This window comes from Lissotriton helveticus, chromosome 9 (assembly GCF_964261635.1).
Source record: "Lissotriton helveticus chromosome 9, aLisHel1.1, whole genome shotgun sequence".
Lineage (NCBI taxonomy): Eukaryota > Metazoa > Chordata > Amphibia > Caudata > Salamandridae > Lissotriton > Lissotriton helveticus.
The window spans coordinates 50,836,265-50,862,240 of record NC_136070.1 but is presented as its reverse complement, the minus strand read 5'-3'; the positions used below and the strand labels follow the sequence as shown (position 1 = coordinate 50,862,240).

Genomic DNA, 25,976 nt, shown 5'->3' with positions numbered 1-25,976 from the left:
GCCTTATTAGCTAATTACAGATTTCCTCCATTTGCCTCATAACCCACCATCTGCTGCATACTCTACAGACTTTAACAAAAAAACAGCAGTTTTAAGCTCAAACTGATCAAAAGTTACTAAAAACGTTGCAACATGTCTGCAGGCAGTGGAAGGACCTTTGCAAAGGTTAACTGTTCATCTTTCAAGTTGCTTAATTCTGTTTTTGGGTGTTAAACTGGTACTAATGAGGTGACATCTTTGCCCAGACAGTATTACCATGCATAAAAATTATAATTAAGTAATACTATTAAAAAAATGCTGCATTATGCCATATAATTGCAGTTTCATGCTGAATAATTTAGTAAACCCTGTTGCTGAATTTGGTGTTCCCCTGCCACATAATTCCAGTGGCCCTGGCAAAGGCAGGGATCCCAAACTGGGCCCCCAGGTTCCAAAGTCGGCAGCTGCAGCCGCTAGGTGTTTACAAACCCGTCTTATGTTCAAATGTCAAACGTAACGTGCCTGTAGGCAGGGCCGGCTCTAGGGTGGTGAGATCGGTGCCACTTGGGGTGGGGGCGCCATGTTCATTCTTTCAAAAGCACCTGATGCTGCGTACATTGTCCCAGCAATTTTCAGGCATCAATAAAAATGACAACTCCGGTGATTAATGTTCTTCTTTGAGAGAGACCAGAGCTTTGTCTAGTGAAAGTTTTGACTCCTCATAGCGCAGAGGGTTAATGTGCCTGCTGCAAAGAACCTGTCCCATTCACATCACAAAGTACATATAATATAAATAGGTCAATGGGTTACCGCTTTTGTCGGGGATCCTTTTGTTACTCGCAGTTTATAAGTTAAAATTCTAATACAGAGCACTGAGCTATTAACTGCCATCAAAGAGCTGCATGCAAACTGCAAGTAAAATATTAGAGCTATATATTTTGGCCCAGTCTTTCGTTGTCCTAATATTGCAAAAGGGATTCATTTGCGTAGAAATAAATTCTTATTATTAAAGACAAGTCCTAACAATTGTATTACATTTTAAATTCCGAATATGTGCTTTTCCAGTCTAAGGACTCAAACTATACGGTCTATCAGTCGGGATGAAATGTGACTCGTACTCCTTGTGGGCCTCTGTCTTATGTAACATTTCCTATAGTATACCCTGATTTACACACCTATGATTGTCTATGTACAATGCGTGTGCGATGTAAAGTGTTCGGACATCTTAAACTGGTATGAGTGGCGCTATAAAACTAAAATAAGCTAAGAGACAGTGGTTGTGGTGCAACATGAACCTACAGAAGCTTGGCAAAGCAATACAGGGCTGAAAAGTGGGTCTTTTTGTTTTTCTAGGGATGGGCCACTTGTGCTGATTACACCAGATAACCCGGCCTGCACAGCCAACCGAGCAGGGTCTCAGCTTTCAAAACACACCAGTGCTGTTTAAAGACTCAACAAGATGGGTGTGTCATGTTTACAGCCAATCGGAAACTCCACAAGTATCAGAAACAATGAAGCAATTGATAAAACCCCCCACAGATTTAAGAATGAAGCAAAAGTGGCTCCCAACACACGTGGCCGCTAATTGATACCTGGCGTCCAAGGAAACAAGAAAGGACTTTATATGAACATTTCAGGAGGAGACTGGTTTGTCCTTCCAGATGCCCCGTGACGTGAGAGGTGCTTCGGTGGGCACGGAAACAAACAATATTCACACACTGCCACCAGTGTCCACCCCATAGCCAGCTCCTGTCACTGCAATCAGTTCCCGCACAATCATTTAGAGAGGAGAGGAAATGGCAGAATGCCGCAATGCATCACGGGAATGATCACCAACCCAACACAAGTTCAAAGAAAAGAACCTGACCAGGCATCACGCAGCGGGTGTGGTGTTTGCACCCGCTATGAGCGGCGCCTTTAGCCACATTTCTTGCGAGGCGCCTTCTAGCTCCTGGGGCAACATGACATTTATCCCACGAAGCCCAATTATTACTACTCTTGAATTTAGCATCTTTTTCTAACTGTGCTTAAGTCACCCACTCCGTTTTTTAAAATCCTTCATGTAGCTATTGGTTTCCCCTCACATCCTGCAACAATATTATCCTCTGTTGTCTCAAGGTGGGAGCTCGAAGTTGGTGGAATGACAGTTTCTATATTGCAATGCAGCTGTGCTTTATTTCAGCCGGTGGTAGGTTTTCGCAGGCTGATCTTGGCTTGGCAGGTGCAGGTGGGGTGGCCCATCTGATGGTTGCGGGGCAGAGGTAGGACAGGGACTCCTCAGGTGGGGCAGTGAAAAAACTTAGTGCCGGGGCTCTCGAAAGGAGGAAACTAGAGCTTGCACCATCCATTGCCCCTGGCAGCACTGCCAATGACAGCACCAACACACTACTAATCATCACACTCTTAAAAGTGTGATCATTCATGCTAATTTAGGCCCCCAAAGCTATAAGAATGGTTTTGGAGGCAAATACTAATAATTGGAAAATTAAATTGAAATAATAAACAGAAGTTGTTGTGCTCTACATAAATTGGCAGGCACCACTACCATGTGCCAGACAGTAATAAGCCCTGGTGCTGGCAATTAAGTTCCAGTGCTAAGCACCGGAAAGCTCCGGCACAAATTAAGCACTGGCTTGCACAGTGACTGGATACCACAACATGCTACAGTACCACAGCCGCTGATGCTGCCCCAGTGGGGCGTGGCCCGCATCGACACGCGCAGTGGGAAGCGGTGAGCGAGGTGTGCAGCTGAAGCACGTGGTAGGGGGGAATCTCCAAGGTTTGCGCCTGTCAGCCGCTGAAGAAGCGAACTGCTCATGCGTGGCCCGCTTTGCTAGTCTTTCCTGGCAGCCTCGCTCCAGAAAGGTCAGGCGGGCCCTGCCACGCCGCCATGCTCGGCTGACATCTTCTGACATGCTGGCACGACGATGAAAGGTTCTGACCTTCTCTTCCAGGACCAGGGGACCTCATGGTCAGCCCCACCCCCTCCCCACCGCCACATCCTGATCCACCACCGTCTTCAGCAGCCGGGGCGGGCTCGCTGAAGCACGCGCTGATGATCAGCTTTGGCGTCTCTAGCCTGCCCTTCTTGCCTGCCTGGCCCTAATGTAGGCCGCCATTTGCAGACAGGCGTATCACGAGCAACAGAGAGAAGCTCACTGCGGCCTGCTGCCGCCTCATGGCGGAAGCATTCCTGTGGTGAAATATAGGTAAAAGTTTTTAAAAAAAAAGTTTATCAAGATATTGGTAATTTTATGTTAAATATTAATGTAAATCAATTTACATATATTTATTTTAAATGTGGAACAAAATGAAAATTGCTACGGCATAATTAATTTCAATTTAAAATGCAACTGTTTCGAATATATTCAATTACAATTATTTTTCTGAAGTTTAAATTTAAAAAATGTTACTTATAGTAATTTGTTTTCCTATTAAAAGTGATGTATAGAATTAAAATGTAATTATATTTTAATTATGGCAGTAATATTCTATTTCAAAAAAGGTTATTAAACTTTTAAAATATTTAAGTTTCGTTTTTTGATTATTTTAATATTAAATGTATTTATATTTTAACTATTTGAAATAAATGAACATCATTTTCTATAGGGTTTTATTTTAAGTCCCCACATCCATTAGTTTCTACTGGAGTGTGTTGCTGTACCAGTGTTTGGCCGTGTGTGGTGCTGGAAAACAATGAAAACTGGTATGGCTCCGTTTTGGCTGTAGTTTGGTTGCAGGTTCTGAACAAGAATAAACATACTCAGTTGTGGGTCAACGTCCCTCCCTTTATCCCTTCAAAAGCCTCCTTTAATCCACCCCCTTTAGTAGAAAGTATTTCCTATTGTTTGTCACTCCACCCTGTCCCTCCCACATTTACTACTAAAATATACACTTATGCGAGCGGAAACTCTGTCGTCAGGTGGAGCTCTCTGAACAGAAAAGCTTGGAGAAGGAATATCTGCAGGTAGGTTTGTGAATAGCATTTTGTAATAGGTTAGTAGTGCTAATCTAGAACTACTAATCATACTAGAAAAATGGAGCTTGTGAATGAGCGCTAAGGTCTGTACAAGACCCGCTGATCACACAGAGTGATTTTATTTATTTATTTATGCATTCTTATACAGCGTACTCAACCCTGAGGTAACAGGGTACTGTTCATGAAACGAGAGACAAACATCAACATACATGGAACTGGACGGAAGAAAAAACAATCGCATAACAGAACAAGCACAGACCAATAAAAGAGGCAAGTTAGTTAAGTTGGTTCCAGAAAGGGCCTTGATGAGCCAAAAAGATGAGTAAGGGGTGCGGGGACAGCACTGGGTGGAGTCGAAGAGTAAGTTTTAGAGAAAAGTCGAAAGATATGACTGTAGGGACAGATATCCTTGCACCGTGTGAGGAATTCACCATATGGATTTTTTGTTGTGTCCGGCCCTGTGTTTTTCTCCCAGGGGTCTGTTCACATGTGAGCAGTGCTTTCACCCCTCCCATCCTCATGACGAGCCCAGCTCGTTATGAGTCACAGTGGAGCTGTGCTCATGACGAGCTGAGCTTGTCATAACTGCCGCGGCCCGCCCACGTGCAGCTAATTCCCCGCCTGTGCGGATGTTCTATTGGAGTGGGCGGAGTCATGACGAGTCCAGCTCCACTATGCAGCATGACGAGCTGGACTCGTCATGAGGACCGCGGCGCCGTACGCGCCCCCCCCGGCACCGCGGGGGAATTAGCCCAGCGTGCAAGGGGTTAAATCGGCCGGTACTGTCCGGTACGGAGTACCAGCACTTTTTTATTTTGAGGAGGAGAGTACCAGCACTTCTCAGAAACAAGCAGGTACTCTGCACTTTTATTTTTCCATTTCATCACTGCATGTGAGACCACTCAATCTGGTCCACTTTATGTTTGTGCTCCACCGGCACAGTACTAGCCTTTGTTTGTCAGGGCTTGCTCCAAAGTGTACCCGGCAGCCACAGTGGCTAGTGACGTCTACCCTGATGAGTCAATATCGAGAGGGACACCAGGTGGCAGCTCATTTTGTAGCAGAGCACCGGCGGTTTTAACTGTAGTCTGGGGAGAGGCCCTACTGACCTCTGCTTGGAAAATACATGTAGTCCCAATAACTGAGTACCTTTGTTTGCCTCGTAGTGGTCCATGACGTGACCACTGTGTTGTATGCGTTAGTTTCTTATGTGTACATATGCTTTGTGCATGATATCTTCTACGGAGGAAAGTGACAGCCCCACAAGATGGAGTCGTCTGTCCATACTAGCTCCGTGGATGTGACAGCCTTTAAGACTCTCCAATCTGAGACCGTCAGGGATTCGCATATGGAGCTTACCAGGCCAGATATCTTTATGTATATATATATCTATCTATCTATCTATCTATATATACACATGTGACCAAGGCCTCTTGTAGGCCGAAACGTTATGCTGTCTGTTGCAGAATAAATAACTCACAGAAAATTTGGGTCTCCTGTTTCTTGGCAGTGTGGCGGCTGGAGCCGAGTCCGTTGTACTGCTTGTGGGAACCTGTATGTATGTATGTATGTATGTATGTATGTATGTATGTATGTATGTATGTATATATATATATATGACATGTCAATTTGAACAAAAATCTCACCATGCGAGGAGGGGGTCAGGCTTTGGAGGGGATGGGGCCTCGTGTCTAGAAGTACCTAAGAGGCACTTTTGCCCCCACCCTGCCCCCAAATCCCCTCCTCCCACCCAAAAAAACCTTGCTGCGGCTGGCGCTGATGTCCTGGAGTGTTTTCACACCTCTTACTGTACGCTGGCAGTTCAAAGCTTCAGAAAACGAGCTGGAAAACCAGTATTTACAGTGGTTTCCAACTTGTTTTCCCTGCCACCGTGCGATATCGGCTCCTCACTGGATGACCGTGTGATGGAAGCCAATATCATGCATCACACAGTGGGACCGTGTGAGTTGGCAGGTCTATACATATGGTACTTCTATAGCATGAACTTAGCCAAAAGGCAGTGGAGTGACCGAACCCAAGAGTGGCCAAAAGCTGGCGTGGCTGCCAGAGCGGCTCAGTTTCTAGACCGCCCCAGGGCTAGCTTGCTCGTGCTTGGGGTGTCTGCTACAGGCATCTGCCTGGGACCTGCGGCCCTTACTGGCCCAACGCAACAAGAAAAGCAAAGAGCAGCCGGTGCCTTCACCATCCGTTGACATCTACCTGCCACGTGCATCTCTCCATCTGCATCACAAACCTGAGGAGACACTACCACTGTGAGCATCACAGACCCAAAATCCTAATTACTGTGACTAAAGGAAACTCAGCTGTGCAAAATGCAGAACTTTTAGCTATTTCATTTCTGGAACTTTCCCATGCAAAATTGCTATAAACTGGATGGAGGCTAAATTGATATGTGTTAAGTATCAGTCAAGCTAGCAGAGAGAACAACAGTGCTACATGTACACTAGGAGGATATTGTACGCACCAGAGTGCTGAGCCGGACAAAGCCTTGAAAGTGACTCTATACCCTCAAACATACCAGTTGGAGGGACACAGTTGGGGCATTATGGGCGTCAGATTGCAAGAAACATGCTTGAGCCCTTCGCTGCGGCGGCTATTCCGCCGCAGCGCTAAGGGAGCGGGGCGGCCGCGCGGCGCGCGCATGCTGGTGACGGAACCGCTTCGTCACCAGCCTCGGTTGAGCGGTTGAGGTTCCGTCATGGCCCCGCCCGCTCAATGCAACTCCCAGAGCAGGCGCGGAATCCGCGCCGCACAGGTGCGGCGAGCGGGCCATGACGGAACCGCTCCGTCATCAGCACAGCGCCACCGCAGCTGATAACGGAGCGGTTCCGTCATCAGCATCGAAGGAGTTAACTGCTGATGAAGAGAGCTCTTTTGCTTGGGAAAGGCCCCATTGTCTCTACCTTTCCTTGGGGTGAAGAATGGCTTACACTCCATATTGTCACCATTTTAGTTCACTGCTCACAATGAAGACAGAGCAGCACTGCAGATTGTAGAAGCTTCTTACAGGGTTGGGGGTGCCCGGGGTCACAGATGTGGAGGGAAGTTCTAGGAGTAACCCCAACATATAGGCAGGAAGTACTCCTGTTTGAAAACCGGAAGGCCGGGCAGGAGTCCTTTTGACCCCGAGATGACGTTTTCATATGGAGTGTCTTCTGGGTGAGCATGTGTAACACCACAACTGTCTGCAGCTATTATATTTAGGGTTTCGGTTTCATGACATTTCAGTCTGTACTTTTCCGTATTTATTCCTGGTAGTTTTTTCTGCAACTCTTCATATCATTATTTTGGAGTTTGGAAAAAATTAAGCTGAAACTAGTATGTTTGTATATTCAACCGATAAATGTACACTCGTACATGAAGGCGTGACCGATTTCAATTATATAAATCCTCAGACGATAAATCAATACAATCATATGAAGACATACACATTTTAGTATCAACCTTCTGCACACTCACTGACGTTTAAGCCTCATTAGGAAACTTCCTCTCTATTTTAACTCCCTTGCCTGTTAATCAGTGCAGTAATTAGCCTTTCAGTCGTGACTGATTGGATTTAGAAATCACCCAAAAACAACCTAGTTCCCATTTTTATCCATTTGGGACATTTGCAAACAGATACCGGCCTTAGGAGGGGGCACTGCGCCGCACAGTACGCTGTACTGCTACACTGACCTTCACCTACCTGCAAAGCGCCGCTGGGTCCCTGACGTTGTGGCCGTCCCTGCCGCCGAGTAGTACCAACACTCGGCCAGAGAGCGGGGTGGACCACAACTCCCAGCTTGCCCTGCTCCAACACCGCCCACTTCCTGCACACAGCGCCAGGAGGCGCACAAAAGGAAACAGCTGCCTCTGTGGAGCGGGGGACATTTGCAAACAGATACCGGCCTTAGGAGGGGGCACTGCGCCGCACAGTACGCTGTACTGCTACACTGACCTTCACCTACCTGCAAAGCGCCGCTGGGTCCCTGACGTTGTGGCCGTCCCTGCCGCCGAGTAGTACCAACACTCGGCCAGAGAGCGGGGTGGACCACAACTCCCAGCTTGCCCTGCTCCAACACCGCCCACTTCCTGCACACAGCGCCAGGAGGCGCACAAAAGGAAACAGCTGCCTCTGTGGAGCGGGGGACATTTGCAAACAGATACCGGCCTTAGGAGGGGGCACTGCGCCGCACAGTACGCTGTACTGCTACACTGACCTTCACCTACCTGCAAAGCGCCGCTGGGTCCCTGACGTTGTGGCCGTCCCTGCCGCCGAGTAGTACCAACACTCGGCCAGAGAGCGGGGTGGACCACAACTCCCAGCTTGCCCTGCTCCAACACCGCCCACTTCCTGCACACAGCGCCAGGAGGCGCACAAAAGGAAACAGCTGCCTCTGTGGAGCGGGGGACATTTGCAAACAGATACCGGCCTTAGGAGGGGGCACTGCGCCGCACAGTACGCTGTACTGCTACACTGACCTTCACCTACCTGCAAAGCGCCGCTGGGTCCCTGACGTTGTGGCCGTCCCTGCCGCCGAGTAGTACCAACACTCGGCCAGAGAGCGGGGTGGACCACAACTCCCAGCTTGCCCTGCTCCAACACCGCCCACTTCCTGCACACAGCGCCAGGAGGCGCACAAAAGGAAACAGCTGCCTCCGCGTCGCGGACGCGCGCGGACGGCGCCGGGCGGAGCCCGGGCAGAGGGCGGGCCGTCTGTGGCCGTCCGGGGCCAACGAGGGACGGGACGGGCCCATTCCCTTATACCCAGGAGCCAGGTCACAAGCGCATGATGGGTAAGAGAAAGCTACCCTCCCCTGTTGCCGGCGGGACCCCAAAGGTAAAAGCACCCAGGAACTCTAATAGTATCCTTTCCTTCCTGACTTCGGAGGTGGGGAAGCTGACCACAGAAATCGCTAGGACTGAACGGAAATTGGGATTAGACTCATCGACAAACATCAAGGGGGGCATTACTTCTATCCCTCTTGAACCAAGGATTGTCATTGGGCCACCAAATGAGGCTGTCACTCCTCTTATCCCTATCCCTGCCACCGTTGAGACTGCTGGGGTGACCCCAACCCCTCCTGATACTGTTGGAGCAAGCACTATTGTATGCCCTAAACCATCTAAGAGACAGTACAAGAAAAAGTACATATATAAACATAAGGGAGGAAGGGGCACTGTGGGTTCACTGGAAAGAGCTATCAGAGGCATGGTGGAAAAAGCTATTATAGACAAGGTTGAACCCACGCTAACTAAAATAGCCTCAGACATTATCGACGTCTTACATCAGTGTGTTGATGGTATTCTAAGGAAATGTGAGCGATTGAATGTATGCTTAAAAACCATTGAACCACCTATGTTTGTTTTCAAAGGGAATACGCCTGTGACACCAGAACCCACTTGCTCTCAGCCAACTGGTGGCTCTAAAAGACCTAGAGAGGAATCCCCCATCGCAAAGTGTGCGGCAACTACATCTACCTGTGGCCCAGCCACCGCCCGGGCAGACGCACCTAGTATAGCAGGAGGGAACCCTCTGCCCTCTAAAAATAAGACCCCGGCACCACAGAAGCCTTTTAATTCATCTGTCTTAGCAACCACTACCATTTCTACTCGGGTAGACATATCGAACATAGCAGGAGGGAACCCTTTGCCACCTAAAAATAAGACCCCGGCACCTCAGAAGCCATCCAACTTACCTGGCTCGGCACGTCAACTCATTATTAATTTGCCGCCTGAGGCTGTGCCTTTTGTAGCTATTTTGGTAAATGTCCCCCCACTCAAGCCAAGAGAATATGAACAGCCCCACCAACTGTTAGCAAGGGTAAAGACGTGGTCTAATTCAATTTGTTCAGGTGACAATGACATTTCTAGCGCGATTCTTTCAGCCCGGCGGGTGGGTTGGATAGGGCGCACAACTAAATCAGTGGCGGGTGATTGTGTGATAATTAATTTTAATAATCCTGGAGAAGCGAGTAGATTATTATGGGACGCTTCACCTTTGGAAGGACTGGATGCTGGGCCTAGAGCGGTACCTTTGGGCTTCTTTTACCCCATCAACAAACCTTTTTTAACCCTGAATAAGGGCTGTGCCCTAGGAAAGGAACACGACCAGATAACCCCCTGGCCTATTCAATCAGTGCACTCTCCTCAGGAATCTGACTATAGCTGGACCAAGAGTAATAAGTCGAATAACTTTAAATCTGGCACACATACATCATCGGCCCTAAACAGACCTATTCCGCGGTACAACAGATTCATGCCTTTGACTTGGGCTGCCGAGCAGAACTGACGCCAAACCCTTAATGCCCCACCGCCTACTCTACCCTTACTGAATAATTCCCCGCCAGGAAATCCTAGAAGAAGGCTCAAAATAGTAATTTGGAACATAGCCGGCCTCCGCTCAAAGAGGGAGGAGAGTGCATGGCTAAATCTTTTAAATCAATATGACATCATAGCCGTGCAAGAAACATGGGACTGCAATAGCAATTTCTGGGTCCCTGGGTACACATCCTATTACGTCCCAGCTACCATATCTCCCATTGGTAGGGACAAAGGGGGCCTCATGATCTTGATCACTGTACACCTGGCGGGAACTGTTAAACAAATTGCCACTTGTTCCCCTAACCTTCTATGCCTAGAGATCAGTTTAGTTAACGATCTCAAATTTATTTTTATTAACTTTTACAACTCCGTATTAGACGGAGACCAGATTGAGCACATCAGCTTCTTAGAGCATTTTTTGATTAATTATAAAGAAAGGCAAACAAGCTTTGTGCACACCATAGTCATGGGGGATTTCAATACTCACCTCTGCGAGCTTTCTTGCCATATAGAAGATATAGATTGTCCCACCTCTGCACACTACCAACATTTTGAACACAGCTCTAAAGGTCATGCTTTAGAAAATCTCTTATCTACTGTTGATCTTTATGAACCTGGGTTTAATGACACTAGTGACCGTGTCATGACATATAGCGCAAGAAACTCTGAATCAATTATAGACTACATTTTTGTTTCCCCGGGTTTACTAAATCTGGTTCTTTTTTATAATGCAGCTGTGGCTGCCTTTAGTGATCACAACCCAGTTATCCTTGAACTCGCTAACTCTGTTGGCTTGATCAAGGAAGGAAACATTAAACCGTTAGTCTCGGCTGTGCGGTCCACGGACCAAGGCAGAAGGGTGAAGTGGACCAAAGTAGTTCCCGAAGACTTTTTTAATAATATAACATGTATAGCTCGCAAAGAAATAGACATTTGCCTAGACAGTTCAAAACAGGGGGAGGAAGTGATCCCTGCTTATACAACCCTGTGTGCATTAGTTTCTAATGAACTTACAGCCAAAGGCGGAAAGAACGTTCAGTCTCACAAGGGTTGGTTCGATAGAGCCTGTTCACAAGCACACACTAGACTCCTGGCAGAACTTAAAAAATCACCAAGGGATAAGGGGGAAGTGTCCAGATTAAGAAAAGAATACAAAACCATTACCCATGCACGTAAGGATGCCATTAAAAAGGAGGCATGGTCTGCACTTATGGAAAAGGCTACACTAAGAGATAGTGCCAGTTTCTGGGCCATAATAAATAATCCCCTCTTTACCGGTGAAGTAAATAATAATTTGGAGGCCAACATTAGCGAGGAAGATTGGTTAGCTCATTTTAAAATTATCTATAGGAGTGATTATGTTTGTGAATCTCTCACTTTTTTCGCAACTAATTCACCCCCGACGGCACTTTCCTTCTCCGTGGAAGAAGTTGAAAAGGCCATAATCAACACCGAAGGGAAAAAAGCTCCAGGCCCAGATGGCGTCCCAGCCGATATGTACAAAGCTAATATCCCTTTTTGGGGCAAAATCTTGACAAATGTTTTCAATAATGCCACCACTTACAACCTGCCCGCTTCCTGGTCACAGGCAACCATTATCCCTATCTTCAAGAAAGGCCAACGGGGAGACCCAAGGTGTTATCGCCCGATCTCACTCATCGATTCTTCCTTTAAAATCCTGGGGAAAGTGATACTGGCTCGAATCGATGAGTGGGCTGCCAGCAATAATATCCTATCTAATGCCCAATATGGGTTTAGAAGGGGAAGGGGGACTGAGGACCAGTGCCTTAACCTACACCTGATCTTGGGCAAGTAAACCATGGCATCAAGAGGCTCTATTTACTTAGGGTTTATGGACTTGTCCACCGCCTTCGACCTGGTCAACAGGTCCAGGCTGTGGACAATTCTCTTGGACCTAGGGATGGACCACTCTCTGGTACATTTTCTGGCTGAGGCGCACCGGGATCTGGAAGCCTCAATTAGGATGACTCAGGGGGGTGCTTGTACCGCTGGATTTAAGTCAACCAGAGGGGTGAGACAGGGTTGTATCCTTGCCCCACTGCTGTTTACATTGTACATAAACCATCTCGAATCCACCCTGGATTTGGCGACATTAGACGTCCCGCGCTTTGGAGGGCTGTCCACCCCGGTCCTCCTTTACACGGACGACGCCGTGCTTGTGGCACGAACACCTCTTGGACTACAAAGACTATTGACGGCTTTTGACGCTTTTATGACCTCCCTCGACCTGAAAATAAACACAGACAAATCACATGTCATGTCAGTGGGTGGGAGGAAGAACAAAAAGCTGAAGTCCTTTTTCTGCGCAAATACACCCATCTCCAGCGTTAAAACTTTTACTTATCTAGGGGTGGTTTACGACGAAAATGGCACGTGGGGACCCCAAACATCGGTTAAAGTTAATGCCATGAAAAGATCTGCGGCTGCTATCGCAGGTTTTGCCAAACGACTGGGCGGCAAACCCACAGAAGCCATGTTAGCTATTTATAGAGCCAAAACAATCGCTATAGCGAGGTATGGGGCTTCTATATGGGGCTACACCAACAATGTAGTAGCGATTCAGGTAGAGGAAAATAAAATCTTACGTATGCTTCTTGGTCTACCACAATCCACGGCCACTTTTTCTGTCCACACGGAGCTAGGTCAGGGGTATATAAGTGACATCATCAAACAATCTCCAATCATGATGTGGCTAAAAACTTGGTTAAATCCTAACCTAACCCTGAACCATACAATCTTAAGGGACTGCCTACGTATGGACAAGATGAAAAATATTCCGTGGTTAGCATACATCAATAATACCCTAAGCTCCTTGGGTCGTCCTGATTTATTTTTGAAACCTGAATGTATTGTTAAAACCGACCTGGTATGGCTAAAAACGACTTTTATTAAACACAGAGAATTAGAGCGGGAGAGCAGTGAACTTGTGAAACTAACAGTGAGGGAGCACTACATCTCTAAGACTACTATTTGTATTGAACCTTACTTAAAAGTTGTGTCAATTCCGCTTCACCGCTGGTTACTTACCAAATTAAGATTTAACCAGATTCACCTCCTGTTAAACGACTCTAAGGTGTGGGCTAAGCCAAAGGACTTGCCTGTTTGTAACTGCGATGGTTATTCTTTGCAGGACACTCTACATTTCATGTTTTTTTGTAAATTTCACGATTTGCCTAGGAAAAAATATATTATCCCACTACTTAAAAACAAGGGGTTTGTCCAAGCGAAACCTGCTTTTCTTTATCTGAAGCAATTAGATTCCCCGCTAATTATGTTTGGTGTTGCAAATTTTTTGGTGGCTGCTTATCGTTTTAAAAAATGTACCACGAACAGACAACATAATATCTCTAGCGACAATTTATGAATCTACTGAAAAACTGTTTTTCTTTTTAAATTATGTAAATATTTTAAATTGCCCAATTTTAAACAATATTATTAATTTACTGCAATTGTATTCCCCTGATTATGTTACTGTATCTGTGTGCTTTTATGATTTTTTATTAATCGAAATAAAGCTGACTTGAACTGAACTGAACTATCCATATTTAAAAAATAAAAAGACAGGAAAATAGCCGGTGTTCTCTCTGTTTTTATCTGTAAAAATCAAGAAAGTGTGAGCCTTAATAATTTCACGCAGTTGTGATGTTGCAGGACTTGCATTATAAGGTCAATGCTTTCAGTAACTTACCTACAAAATAGACATTTTGTTAGCACCACAACAGCACACCTCTCTCAAAACACAAACGCAAGCCTTAAGAAGCATTCTGTGCCAGTTGGGTTAACCTATACACACAACCACCCATCAACGCTACAGCCCTGACTTGCTCTGCCAGGAAAGGCACAAGCATTCACCCCAGTGGAACCACAAACACCACCACAAGTCCTAAGATTCATTCTGTGCCAGTTAAGTTAACCTACATACAACCACCCATCATCGCTACAGCCCTGGCTTGCTGTGCTCAGGCAAGTAACACGCATTCACCCCAGTGGAACCACAAACAGCAGCTTAAGTCATAGGAACCACACTGTGCCAGTTAAGTAAACCTACATACAACCACCCATCAACGCTGCAAACCTGGCGTGTTGTGCTCAGTCAAGGAACAAGCAATCACCCCAGTGGAACTACAAACACCACCACAAGTCATGAGAACCATTCTGTGCCAGGTAGGGTAACCTACATACAACCACCCATCAACGCTGCAAACCTGGCGTGTTGTGCTCAGGCAAGGAACCCGCAATCACCCCAGTGGAACTACAAACACCACCACAAGTCATCTGAACCATTCTGTTCCAGTTAGGTTAACTTATGCACAACCACCCATCAACGCCCTGGCTTGTTGTGCTCAGGCAAGTAACAAGCATTCACCCCAGTGGAACCACAAACACCCACTTAAGTCATAGGAACCACTCTGTGCCAGTTAAGTAAACCTACATACAACCACCCATCAACGCCGCAGACCTGGCTTGTTGTGCTCAGTCAAGGAACGAGCAATCACCCCAGTGGAACTACAAACACCACCACAAGTCATAAGAAGCATTCCGTGCCAGTTAGGTTAACTTATGCACAACCACCCATCAACGCTACAGCCGTGACTTGCTGCGCCAATCAAGAGAACAGTCTGCCCACGCAAAGAACAGCCATTAACCCACAGTATTAATTCATAAATGGTACATTCGCCAAACCTGCCTTCACTAACCCAACACAAGCACAGACGGTCGATGAAAAAGCCAGGCTGCAAGAGCGCTACAGCGCCGGACAAATGGTAGCGCTGCTTTGCAGACACGCAGATTAAATAAAATGCGTGTATAATTGAACAATTGGGATGATATAAAACTTAATGGAGATCCTAAGCTAATCAGCGGCAGGCGACAAAAGACATTTAAGCCCTGGAGGGTGTAGTACTAAAAACACGGTGGTGGGTGCACTCCGGCAGCTTGTTAGTCCAATTTAAGCACCAAATGAAAATCGATGCGCCCCTCCCCCTCGTACAAGGCCTGCGCACTTAGCCCCCGCCACGGGAGCCCGCGTTATGAGCCCAATTTACAGCGGGGCCCGGAGTTCACAGCAGCAGTTGCCGGGGTTTGCTGCTGACCATAACATTTTAGTGATAAACGAGCTGGGAGAGGTTTGTTACCGGAGCGCGGAGGCCTCTGGGGGACCCTGCGGTTTTCAATCACTTCCCGCCGCCTGCAAGGCTCTCTCTTTTTCAAGGTTTTTCTCCTGCCCATGCCCCATAAACTTCCAAGAGCCCCTTAATTAACCAACCTCTTAAATAGCCCCTTAAAAGGTAGACTATAAACGCTCCTGTTGTACAGCACTTACTGCTACAGGTGTCGCGCTTCTTGGCGCTGTAAAAAGAGGCGCTAGGCTTTTCCTCCACCTCGTTTTGGTTGCAGGTACACCAAGGAGTGTCAGGGCTGAAAGGCAAGTTCTCTCTAAGAAGTGGGTGTGATAGTCTGAAAGGAAGGATGTGTGTCGTGTCTCTGTAAGAGTAAACGCGTGGATGAAGTGTAGAATGGCATTACATAATATAACATGTATTTGTAAAGCGCACATTCACGCAGAGGCATCTTGGCGCTAAATAACAGATGTTTATTGTTACGCAACTCAATGGTACTCATTTTTATCGACCTCAGATGGATGAAAGGCTGAGTGGACCAGCCACGATTTGAACCTGTGACCATGAGGTCGAACACAGGCCCCTGCAGTGGATGCATTAGTCCACTAAGCTACCAGACCCGGTAATTACATAGAATAGTCCACCCTCCTCCACCCGAGGCCTTCAGGCAAGGGGGAGTGAAGAGTGGATTCTGAGCAAGAGAAGTATAGCTCCTGGTGTCGTCAACGCCTACTCCGAGGAGCTGCCACATACAACAGAACATCAGCTTATCTCACATTACCAAAGTTAATGTTCGGGCGGAGGCATTTCATTCAATTTATTTACATTTATTTACATTTACATTCAATAAAAATGTGCTTAATCCATTCTCAGTTGACTAAAGCTGTTCACAGAAAGAAAAGTTACCTGTAACTACAGTTCTCCAGCGTTGGTATCTTTCTTAGAGTCACGTTTGAATCATTCCGCGTGGTCGGTTTGAGAGTTCCGTGGTCACTTTAAACAGTACTAAGAGAATATGACATGCCTGAAAGGCCTTCAGCCGGCGCCACTTTAGATCAGACTCGCTTCTTTAAAGACGAACTGAAGTAAAGGTGCAGCAAACGCCACCCCTCCCACAGGTCTCCGCCCTCAGATTTCCAGCACACAGGTGGCACGAGAACAACAAGTAAAGGTAAGCCTGTACACTAACATTTGTCTTCTCTAGAATTGGATCTTTCATAGATTCACATGCTTGAATCAGATTAATACGCAAGTAGCATGGGGCATAACGTGAAAGTGCGAATGGCTAGATACAAAGTAAAAGGTCTCCCCTTATTGGGAAAGAAGTTGCAGAACTGCTTGTCCCAGCCCTAATTCTTGCTCCGCTGCTGTAACAGGAAGCAATGCTGTGTGTTTGGACCACTCTACACATCTGGGCTAACGGAAGCTCTACAGCTGACCAGGCTAACACTTCTAAGAGGCTGCGCTCTGACCGTCTTCGTAGCCCACTACTAGCAGGCACATGGCAAAAGGTAAAGGCCAGGGCCAACCTTCTGGGAATGGCCTGTTTGAACAAGACAATCAGGAGCTAGTCATATGCTCTGAAGGATTTGGTTCTTTATATTTAAAACTTTAAACACCTGCAGACGTCTAGTGAGTGCGGTCCCTTTCTGATGCATGTGAGTAGTTCTGGGTAAAAGCTTGCAGCCTGCATGGCTCATTCAGATGGGAGTCAGTAGGCACTTTAGGAGTGAACTGAGGCTTACTGTGTAACAAGACTCTGGGCCGGATTACAAGGTTGGCGGTGCAGGAGTGCGACGGCACGGCACCACCCTGCACTGCAAACGTCAGCTGCCCCCCAAATTACGAGTTTCCTCGTAGTCTGGTGGGCGGTCCTTTGGCGTTCACAAAGTGGTGACTTTAAAAAAGGTACCACAATGGGAGGGCCAAAGCATGTTCCTGTATGACATGGACTGTTAAGTTCATGCCGTGCAGCAACTGGGCATGCATACACACGGAGGGCACACCATGTGCCCCTCTGCATGCATCCCATGGGCCATGAGGCACTAGGGGGCCCTGTGGGGCCCCCTTTGTTTCCTCACCCCCCCCCCCCCAACAAATGCACTCACCGCCGCAGTTGGAGTCACAGTGAGGAAACTTGTTATATGCTTGCTGTCTCAGGACTGCCACGCCAGCGATCACTGGTCCCTGCGGTGGTCCACTCGCGATCCTACCGCCGCAGTCGTAAAACGACTGTCAGGCCACTGGTGTGGCGATCCTCGACCACCACGCACCCCCACCGCGAGTTTGGCAGCCCTATGGATAGCCAAACTCCTAATCAGGCCCCCTGCCCCTGCTGAATCTATAAAAAGGTTCTTTGATTACGTGTACTCTTATTTCGACCACTTTCCCAGCAGAGTTTTGAGCAAGGAAGAGTGCTGTGTTCCACAAGAGGCTTTTGAGACTTCCTATGGATGGGTTCAAATGGACCTTTCATGAGTTGTGCTAATACTGTGCTCCCATCCCGTGGTGTCAAGGATGCCTGATCGGAGCAAATGCTCTGAAGGCATTTGTAATGAACTCCTTGATCACTCTTCTGGAAACAAGGAAGGGCAGCTGAAGAGCAAAGAGATCTGCATATGGCCAATAGGCCCACCATGACGCATGTCCCAGCCTTCCCTGTGACAGCTCAAGCGACTGGAGCACTAGGCGAGAAGGCTGCAGCAAGAAGGGAAGCAGGCCTTTTAAGGGCATATTGGCAAAGAGAGGGGGCTTTTGTATTGTTTTCAATGGAAAGAGTCTTGGAAACATGCAGTTCTAATTATCCAGTTGACAGGACAGTTGGTTATGTTCATTCTAACAGAACAGCCTTATTATTTTCATTACATCAGAACAGCCCACATGTGTTTTGTTCCTCGGGGGACTTTTTCAAGGCTGCAGAGATTATTAATAATTTTTGAATATATAACATTCAGAAGGTGAATATGAGGAGAAGCGATCAACACCCAGTTGAGGTTAGCCTTACAAACTTGCGAAGAAACACAATCTTGCATTGTGCAGAGTTATAAGCATGTGAGAATCGACACACTGTTTGTACAGAGCAAGGACGAGCGACACGCACCAATGGTAATCGTTCATTCTTCGTTCACGAAGACAGTGAGGGAAGGGATGCTTAACCACTTGGATGCTAATGACAAGGGTAACTCGTCATGGCTTGCCCTTTCATTTCAATGGAAAGGAGTTAAGTGGCAGTCTGGGCTGGCAATGAGAGTTCACAGCATGCACGATTTGTTGAAACAGAGGCAACCTTATTGCGAAGTCCCTCAGCCACCACTCCAGCAGTCACATCCATTCTCTGGAATCACATTAACCCCTCTGGAAGAGCTCCAGAGAAGAACCCCAACCAATGCAAGAATTGAGAGATGGCAAGTGCAGGACACCGAAGGCAGGCAGCACCCTACCTGTTCCAGTAACTCCAGAACTGGTCCTGGAGGTAGGCCCGATGACTAGCCTCGTCGCCGAAGGAGGCTTTGCTTTCGATCCAGTGGATGACGTGGCCTTCCACAGCTGGAAAACAAAGAGTGACTCTGATGAGTGCATCAACTCCTGGATCCATCGCCTCTTACAGAGCTTCTTTCAAGTGTCACCCTAACACTTCCGGGTATCCAAGAATGCCCAAGTACCACCCACTCTAGCAAGCATCATGAGGAATCTTCAGTCTGAATGCTGTTGATCATGAGTTCCTGGCCAAAAGCTGTGCAGATTGACAGGTTAGGGAGTTTAAAAAATGGATTCATTTTCCTAATGAGCCTCAAGTATTTCTAAATGTGCACCCGAGTTTGCTCTGGGGTGTATTCTATTCTTTCCAGAGATGGGTGATGTTACATTACATATGGCTTCCTTAACTCGCTGAGCCCACCTGGCATCTAAGTGCGAGTGAACAGTCATCTGATTAAATATAGGAATATACTAGAAGCAGCTTCATATTTTTCACAAAACCCAATATGAACATGAATAAACTATAATAAACTATGATAAAAGATGTAAAAAATAAACATGGTTGAAATATAGCCGGAAACAAAAATATAGGAATATCAGGTAAGCTAATCTCCAACTATAAGGCACTTGTTTTGCACAGTTACCGTAGGCCTCTCTAACAACCTCCAGAGTTGTCCTGCACCACCAGAGCACAGAAGACCTATAGTCAGGCACATATGTCATCCAGGGGTCACCAGGGGATCTCACCCGTGACCCCTGGCTTCCCCCTTGCGACCCCTGGCTAGGGAGGTGGCAAAATCAGTGTACAAAATCCAGGGGCATTGAAGTTCTGCCCTCCCTTGTTTTTTATTAGACCAATAGTGAATAACAGTCTATTAATCACTATTAGTGTGATAAAAATGGAGCACAACGGGAGCTGGAATCGGACTTCCGGTGGAGACTGAAGTAACAAAATGATTTTAAATGCAAGATGTGTGTGCTTGTGGTGAGCGCATGTTTCAGAGAGAGAAGTTGTGTGTGTGCGATCATGTGTGCATGCTGACGTGTGTAAGCGTGTGTGTCACAAAGTGAGTGAGAGTCAATGACAGGTACTGAGTGAGAGTTAGAGAGGCTGAGTGCCAGTAAGTGAGTATGAATAAGACAGAGTGAGTGAGAATTAGTGAGTGTAACAGTGACTGCAAATGTGAGAATGAATAAGTGCGAGGGAGTGAGAGGGCGTGAGTGATTATGACGGAGTGAAAATAAGTGGGTGAGTGAGCATAAGTGAGTGAGAATTATTGAGTGAGAGCAAGCATGAGTGAGTGACAGTAAGTGTGAATGTGAGTCAGTGAGTGGGAAGAAATGGGACTTAGTGAGACAGGGAAAGTGAGTGATAGTGCAACTGAGTGTGAGTCGGAAGATAAGAATGATTGTGAGTAAGTGCAAATGAGGGAGAATGAGTGAATGAGAATATGAGTGAGTGCAGGAAAGTGAGTGAAAATGAATGAATGCAAGTGAGTGAGAATGAATGAGTGTGAATGAGTATGAGTGAATGTAAGTGCGCGTGAGTGATAATGTGTCATACTTGCAAGTCTGCTGTTGGCCCAGGCCAACTGAAGGCAATTCATGCCTTGTAGAAGCACCCACGACAAAGTGCTGGCAACAGCATCCTGGGGTAATTACTGGCATAGTGGGCACCCCTGGTCAAGTGCTGACACTGTCCTACTAAAGGTCCCTCTTGGTATAGAGGACATCACGGCAAAGTGGTGGCGCCAGCGCATTGGAAGTCATTCTTGGCACAAAGGGGGTCAACAGCCATATATGGGAGGCAGGCAACCATGACAAAATGCTGGCCCTGACACACTGAAGTCATTTAAACATAAGGATCACCCACGGTATATAAACAGCATTATTGGTAATATTCTCGCACTTGCATATTTTATGTCATTTTTGGCATCCATAGCACGTTTTGAAATAAAGGTTTCCTTGGCTTGTGACGTTTAATGAGTGTATTTTCAGAGGCTATGGCGCTTTAACACATTTATGTGAGAATTATGCTTTGAAAGGCACTATTTTAAACCATTTTTTAAAGCATTTTATTGAGGGAAGAACCACCCCAGGTTCCTCAAGAAGAGGTCTGACTCACAGATTCGCTCACTAGCTACAATTCAGGGCAGTATTATGCACCAGAATTTTCGAAGATCCCAATATAGGGGGCGTCTGAAACAGACATCTGTCTGCACAGAATTATTATATTAAGCATGCAGTTATTAAGGGGCTTTTGCTATGTCAATTATGATGATGTCATCCGGGATAAGGTCCTTGTGACATAACTTTCTGAGAACAATCGGGGTAAAAGGTCATATGATGTCACTTCCTGTGATGTCATTAAGATCAAGTGGTGTGTGATGTCATTTCCCCAACTCCTGGAATTTTGGTAAATCAAAATCCATGATATCAGACACATTCACGTCCACAAAACCGCATTAAAGCCATATAACTGGTTTAACGCTGCCACCTGAACAGCAAATGCATTGACTAACAAACCTATAAATCAAACCAAACAGGTTCATGTTTTGTCATGAAAACACAGTACATATCAAACACAAACGTTCACGCTGCCATAGCACAGCACACCAGCAAAGGGGCCCACAAAATGTCATGCAGGTTGCTACGGAAAATGAGCAAAAGCAGTGAGAAAATATCTTGTGTCTAATTTTGCTAATATTTTAAATAGCTCAGACTGGATATCAGACTCGCTTTTTGAGTACACGAGACCTAAATACACTTGTTAGAAAGCTCAGATCTGATACTGTGAAGGGGATTAAGTACCTTTTGGACTATAAGAAGGTTTTTTTCACCTCCCATATAGCTGGCAAATCTCCGACACTTCAACGGCATAACCTAGGGGAGAGGAGCTGGCCTAACGGCTAGGGCGCTCGACCTCGGACCTGGGGATCTGGGTTCGAGCCTCGGTAACGACGCCAAACCCTCCTGTGATTCTGGGCAAATCACTTAATCTCCCCGTGCCTAAAAATGAAAGTGCGTGTCCTCATGTAAAAAAAAAAAAAAAAAAACGTAACTTGTGCTATGTAAAGCGCTCTGATACCTGATTCGGTTCGGGTCTAGTTCGCGCTATATAAAACGCTACAAAAAAAAACCTAGCGCCCGCACAACTATTCACGACAAGTTCATTTAAACACAACACACATGCACAACACCACATCAAAGAGCTGTTTTATTTTGTCATGTTTTTATAAAACTCTCCTGTTGGAGAGCTTCTGGGCCCTTGCCGATAAAATAAAAATAAAAACTGGATGCAGTGGTTGTTGAGAATTAGACTTTGTGTGGGACTGTGAAGCTGGAATGTGTGAATGTGCTCCTTGTGAAAGAGCAGAGTGCTGTCAGTCACAGTGAAGTTAGCCAATGGGTGAAGTGGGCGGACCCGCTAACCCATGCTGTAGTGGGCAGAAGAAAAACGTAAAGGACAACAGACCAACGGATGACTTGAGCCGACTGAAAGCCCCTGTATGTAAATATATTACTTATATAAATGTAGTCAAATCAAAAGGTCTTGGCTAATGACCACACCTTAAAAAATAAAATCCAACAATAAATAAATGGGCACCGTCCACCTGCTCCCCCACCCTGCCCTCTCAGAGGAAAGCAGTGTGCTCCTCGCCCTTGGTGGGACAGAAGTAGCGCTCTGAGGCCCGTGTTCCTTTAATGTGAATGAACCTTGTTGAATCTGCACATGTTCCATGGAAGGACACAGAAGCATCCATGTCCATCCACACACAGGCAACGCTAGTCTCCCTGAAGAGCCCTCATTCCAGCATTTACTTACAGACATTTCATATTTCAGATGCAGCTGGCACAAAACATGCTGGCATTTGCTCAATTGTCTTTCTTTAGTTACTAATTTTGCATTCTTATGTTCAGGCAGCTACATAACACTTGGGATTTTAAAGTGTTTATTTTCACTCTTCATATTCCAGTTCTTAAGATAATTGTCTTTAAATGCACTTAAACTTTTTTTTAAATTTATTTTGCTTACATCAAACGCTCTCAAAAGGCTTATTTGTCTGCACGTCTTTTTTTTCCAGAAATTGTTTTAGTTGTTTGTATTTTTATCAGTAACAAGGTTTTTTTTTTTTTTTTTTTAAAGGAAGGGAAAACCTATGTCTGCCTCAGAATGCCGCCGAGGATGGGCACTCGCTGGGTTTGGAAGCTGGTGCCGCGGGAGAAACTCTGCAGCTATGGAAGCAAAAAAGGTGGCCTGCATCACTTGGGATACTGAGTGCACTAGAAACAACCCAGCCCAGCCCAAACTATCCCCCTGACAGCACGGCACCACCTCCAGGATAGACTACCCAAAAACCAGTGCTTAATTTGAGCCGGTGCTTTCCGGTGCTCAGCACCAGCACCTAATTGCCAGCACCGGGGCTTATGACAGTCTGCCCCACAGTCTGGATAATTTAGGTATTAGCACACCTACAGCCGTTTATTAGTTCAATTTACATTTACTGTGAATAATATCTGCCTCACAAGCAATTCTGGTAGCTTTGGGGGCCTGGAATAGTATGAATTGTCACACTTGTAAGAGTGTGATAGATAGTAAATGGGTTTGTACTGTCATTGGCAGCTGGCAGGGGCAGTCTGTAGGGCAAGCTGCAGTGGCCTCCCGACGAGAGCCCCGGCATTTATTCTTTTACAAATTAAGCACTGCCAAAAACCAGCCCTGTCGCTATTTACAGAAGTTAATGTGATGGATTAGGACAAAAGACTGAAGTTTAATTCCTAGCTTCTCTGAACAATACATCGTGTGATCCTGGGTAAATGGCCATCACTGAGCGCCTCCAGATCCCTCAACCGGTAAAGCTCCGCAATTAAAAATAGGATAACTCCTAGTAGTAAGCATATATATATATATTTTTTTTAAGTGAGCATTTACATTTGTAGGTGATCTACCACTGATTTCACAAAAACTTAACATTTGCGAGAAATAAAATAACAGAAAATTCTTACTTAACAAGTCTCAACAACCGGAAGAACTTACCAACAGGCACTTCCAGGATGATATCCGGGGTTTTGTCATACCCCTTGGCCCTCAACTGGTCTTCTTCTGCCGACAGAAAAGAAAAGATTGGTGTCAGCACAGACAATCATGCATGTGTTTCATAAGCATCATTCGTAAAAAATCATTAACATACAGGACCGCACACAGTAGCTTAGCCGCCATGTCAGGGTCAGGCACATGCACTGGCAAGACGGGCCAGGCACACGGTAACTTTCAGGGGTAGTACTGAAGGGGGAATTCAGAGGTACAGGGCATGGACTTCTAGATTCTAGGAATGGATTAAGTCATTGTCACACTGAGAGGAAATGCAAACTCAACACCAGGGCCAGTTCTAGGATTTTTGGGGCCCTGGACCAAAAGGGAATGTGCGAGGCCCTTCTAATTTGCATACATGACATATTCACAGCTCGAGAAGTTGCTTTGTTCACACTTCTCCTGGGCCACAGCTCCTGCTCTCAGCAACCTATAAGCACCTCTTTTACAGCCCATTTCCGGCAGAAGGTGTGAGAATTGCTTGGGGGCTGAGACTTGAATGAATGAATGAATGAAGCAGGTTTTATAATGCGCAACTTAGCCCAAGGGCGTCAAGGCGCAGGGCAAAGCCAAAATAAAAAACAAGAGGTCTCAAAGTTACCGAGAACATTACTTACTGATAGACTTCACGGAACAACCAGGTTTTTAAATCCTTGCGAAACAAAGCCAAAGATGATTGTGCCATCAGGTCGGGGGAAGGGAATTCCAAAGCTTAGGAGTAATGGAGGAAAAACTTTCCCCCCCCCCCCCATCTGGCTTTGGCAAATCTGGGCACTTGAAGGAGTTTTTTAGTAGAGGATCGAAGAGCTCTAGATGGAAGTTAAGGAGCGAGCAGGGACCTGATACCCTCTGACCCTGAGCCATAAATGGCCCCATGGGCTAGGCAGAGAGTTTAAACAAGATCCTTGCCTGAATGGGCAGCCAGTGGAGGTTTTTCCTTGCCAGAGAAGCTGACGAAAGTCTGGGGAGGTTAAGCACCAACCTGGCTGCCGCATTCTGGACCATTTGTAACCGATGGTGGACAGAGCCTATGGGGGCTAAAGTGCTGACCATGGGCCTCCCACAGTCTCTGAATGGACAAACCTGCAAAATATGCCTGCTTGCAAATGGGACACCATCCCTAAGAGGTCCAGCCCCCTCCCTCTCATGGGCCCAATTGCAAAGAGACGCCTTTCTTTCACTTGAATCGACAGGAGTACAAGAGGGCTGGAGGTGTGTTGAACTGATGCAGGGCCCATGCTGGTGGGCTGAGTGCCAGGCCCTGGAAACCGGTCCTAGGAAGCTTGTTTCCGGTTCAGGGAAGGCATGGCTTGGCAGTTTGGGCTGGACTGTTCCAATGAGGCACAGGGTCAGACTGATTTCCATATGGCCATGTCTGAACTGGGGTGGTGGCGTGAGCTAAAGAACGGTGATGGATTAAACCCAGATCTGTTGACTGGGGTGAGTGTTTGATTGGTTCAGATGCTCCACCCATCACCAGCCCCTTTTTTAACGATTAGGCCCTGGGTGGCAGCACACATTGCCCATGTCCAGCGCCGGCCCTGCTCCGCACTACCGTAATATTGTCATCCTAGTCAGACTTCAATGCGCTGCACGGTACCACATCACACAGACACGCCTTGCATGCACTGCACAGCCCCACATCACACAGAAAGGTCTTGCATGCACTGTCCCACAAGAGACAGGCAAGCCTTGCATGCATGCACTGTTCCTCATGACACAGGCACGCCTTGCATGCACTGCACTGTCCCATATCACACAGACAGGCCTTCCACGCACTGTCCCACATCACACAGACAGGCCTTGCATGCACTGTCCCACATCACACAGACAGGCCGTGCATGCACTGCACAGCCCTACATCACACAGACAGGCCTTCCACGCACAACACAGCCCAACAACAAACAGACAGGCCTTCCACGCACAACACAGCCCAACATCACACAGACAGGCCTTTCACGCACTGCCCCACATCACACAGAC

General features: G+C 46.7%; 1 protein-coding gene across 2 annotated transcripts in view; it reads right to left on the bottom strand.

Annotated features, from left to right (window-relative positions):
- Positions 1-25,976, bottom strand: part of CDIN1 (CDAN1 interacting nuclease 1) — a 682,509-nt gene that overhangs the window by 256,858 nt on the left and 399,675 nt on the right. For both annotated transcript variants that reach the window (XM_078661977.1, XM_078661976.1), the window contains exons 10-11: positions 23,940-24,005; positions 18,865-18,970 (exon numbers count right to left, since the gene is read on the bottom strand). In XM_078661977.1, the coding sequence (XP_078518103.1) occupies positions 18,865-18,970; positions 23,940-24,005 (172 nt within the window). The remainder of the gene's footprint in view (positions 1-18,864; positions 18,971-23,939; positions 24,006-25,976) is intronic.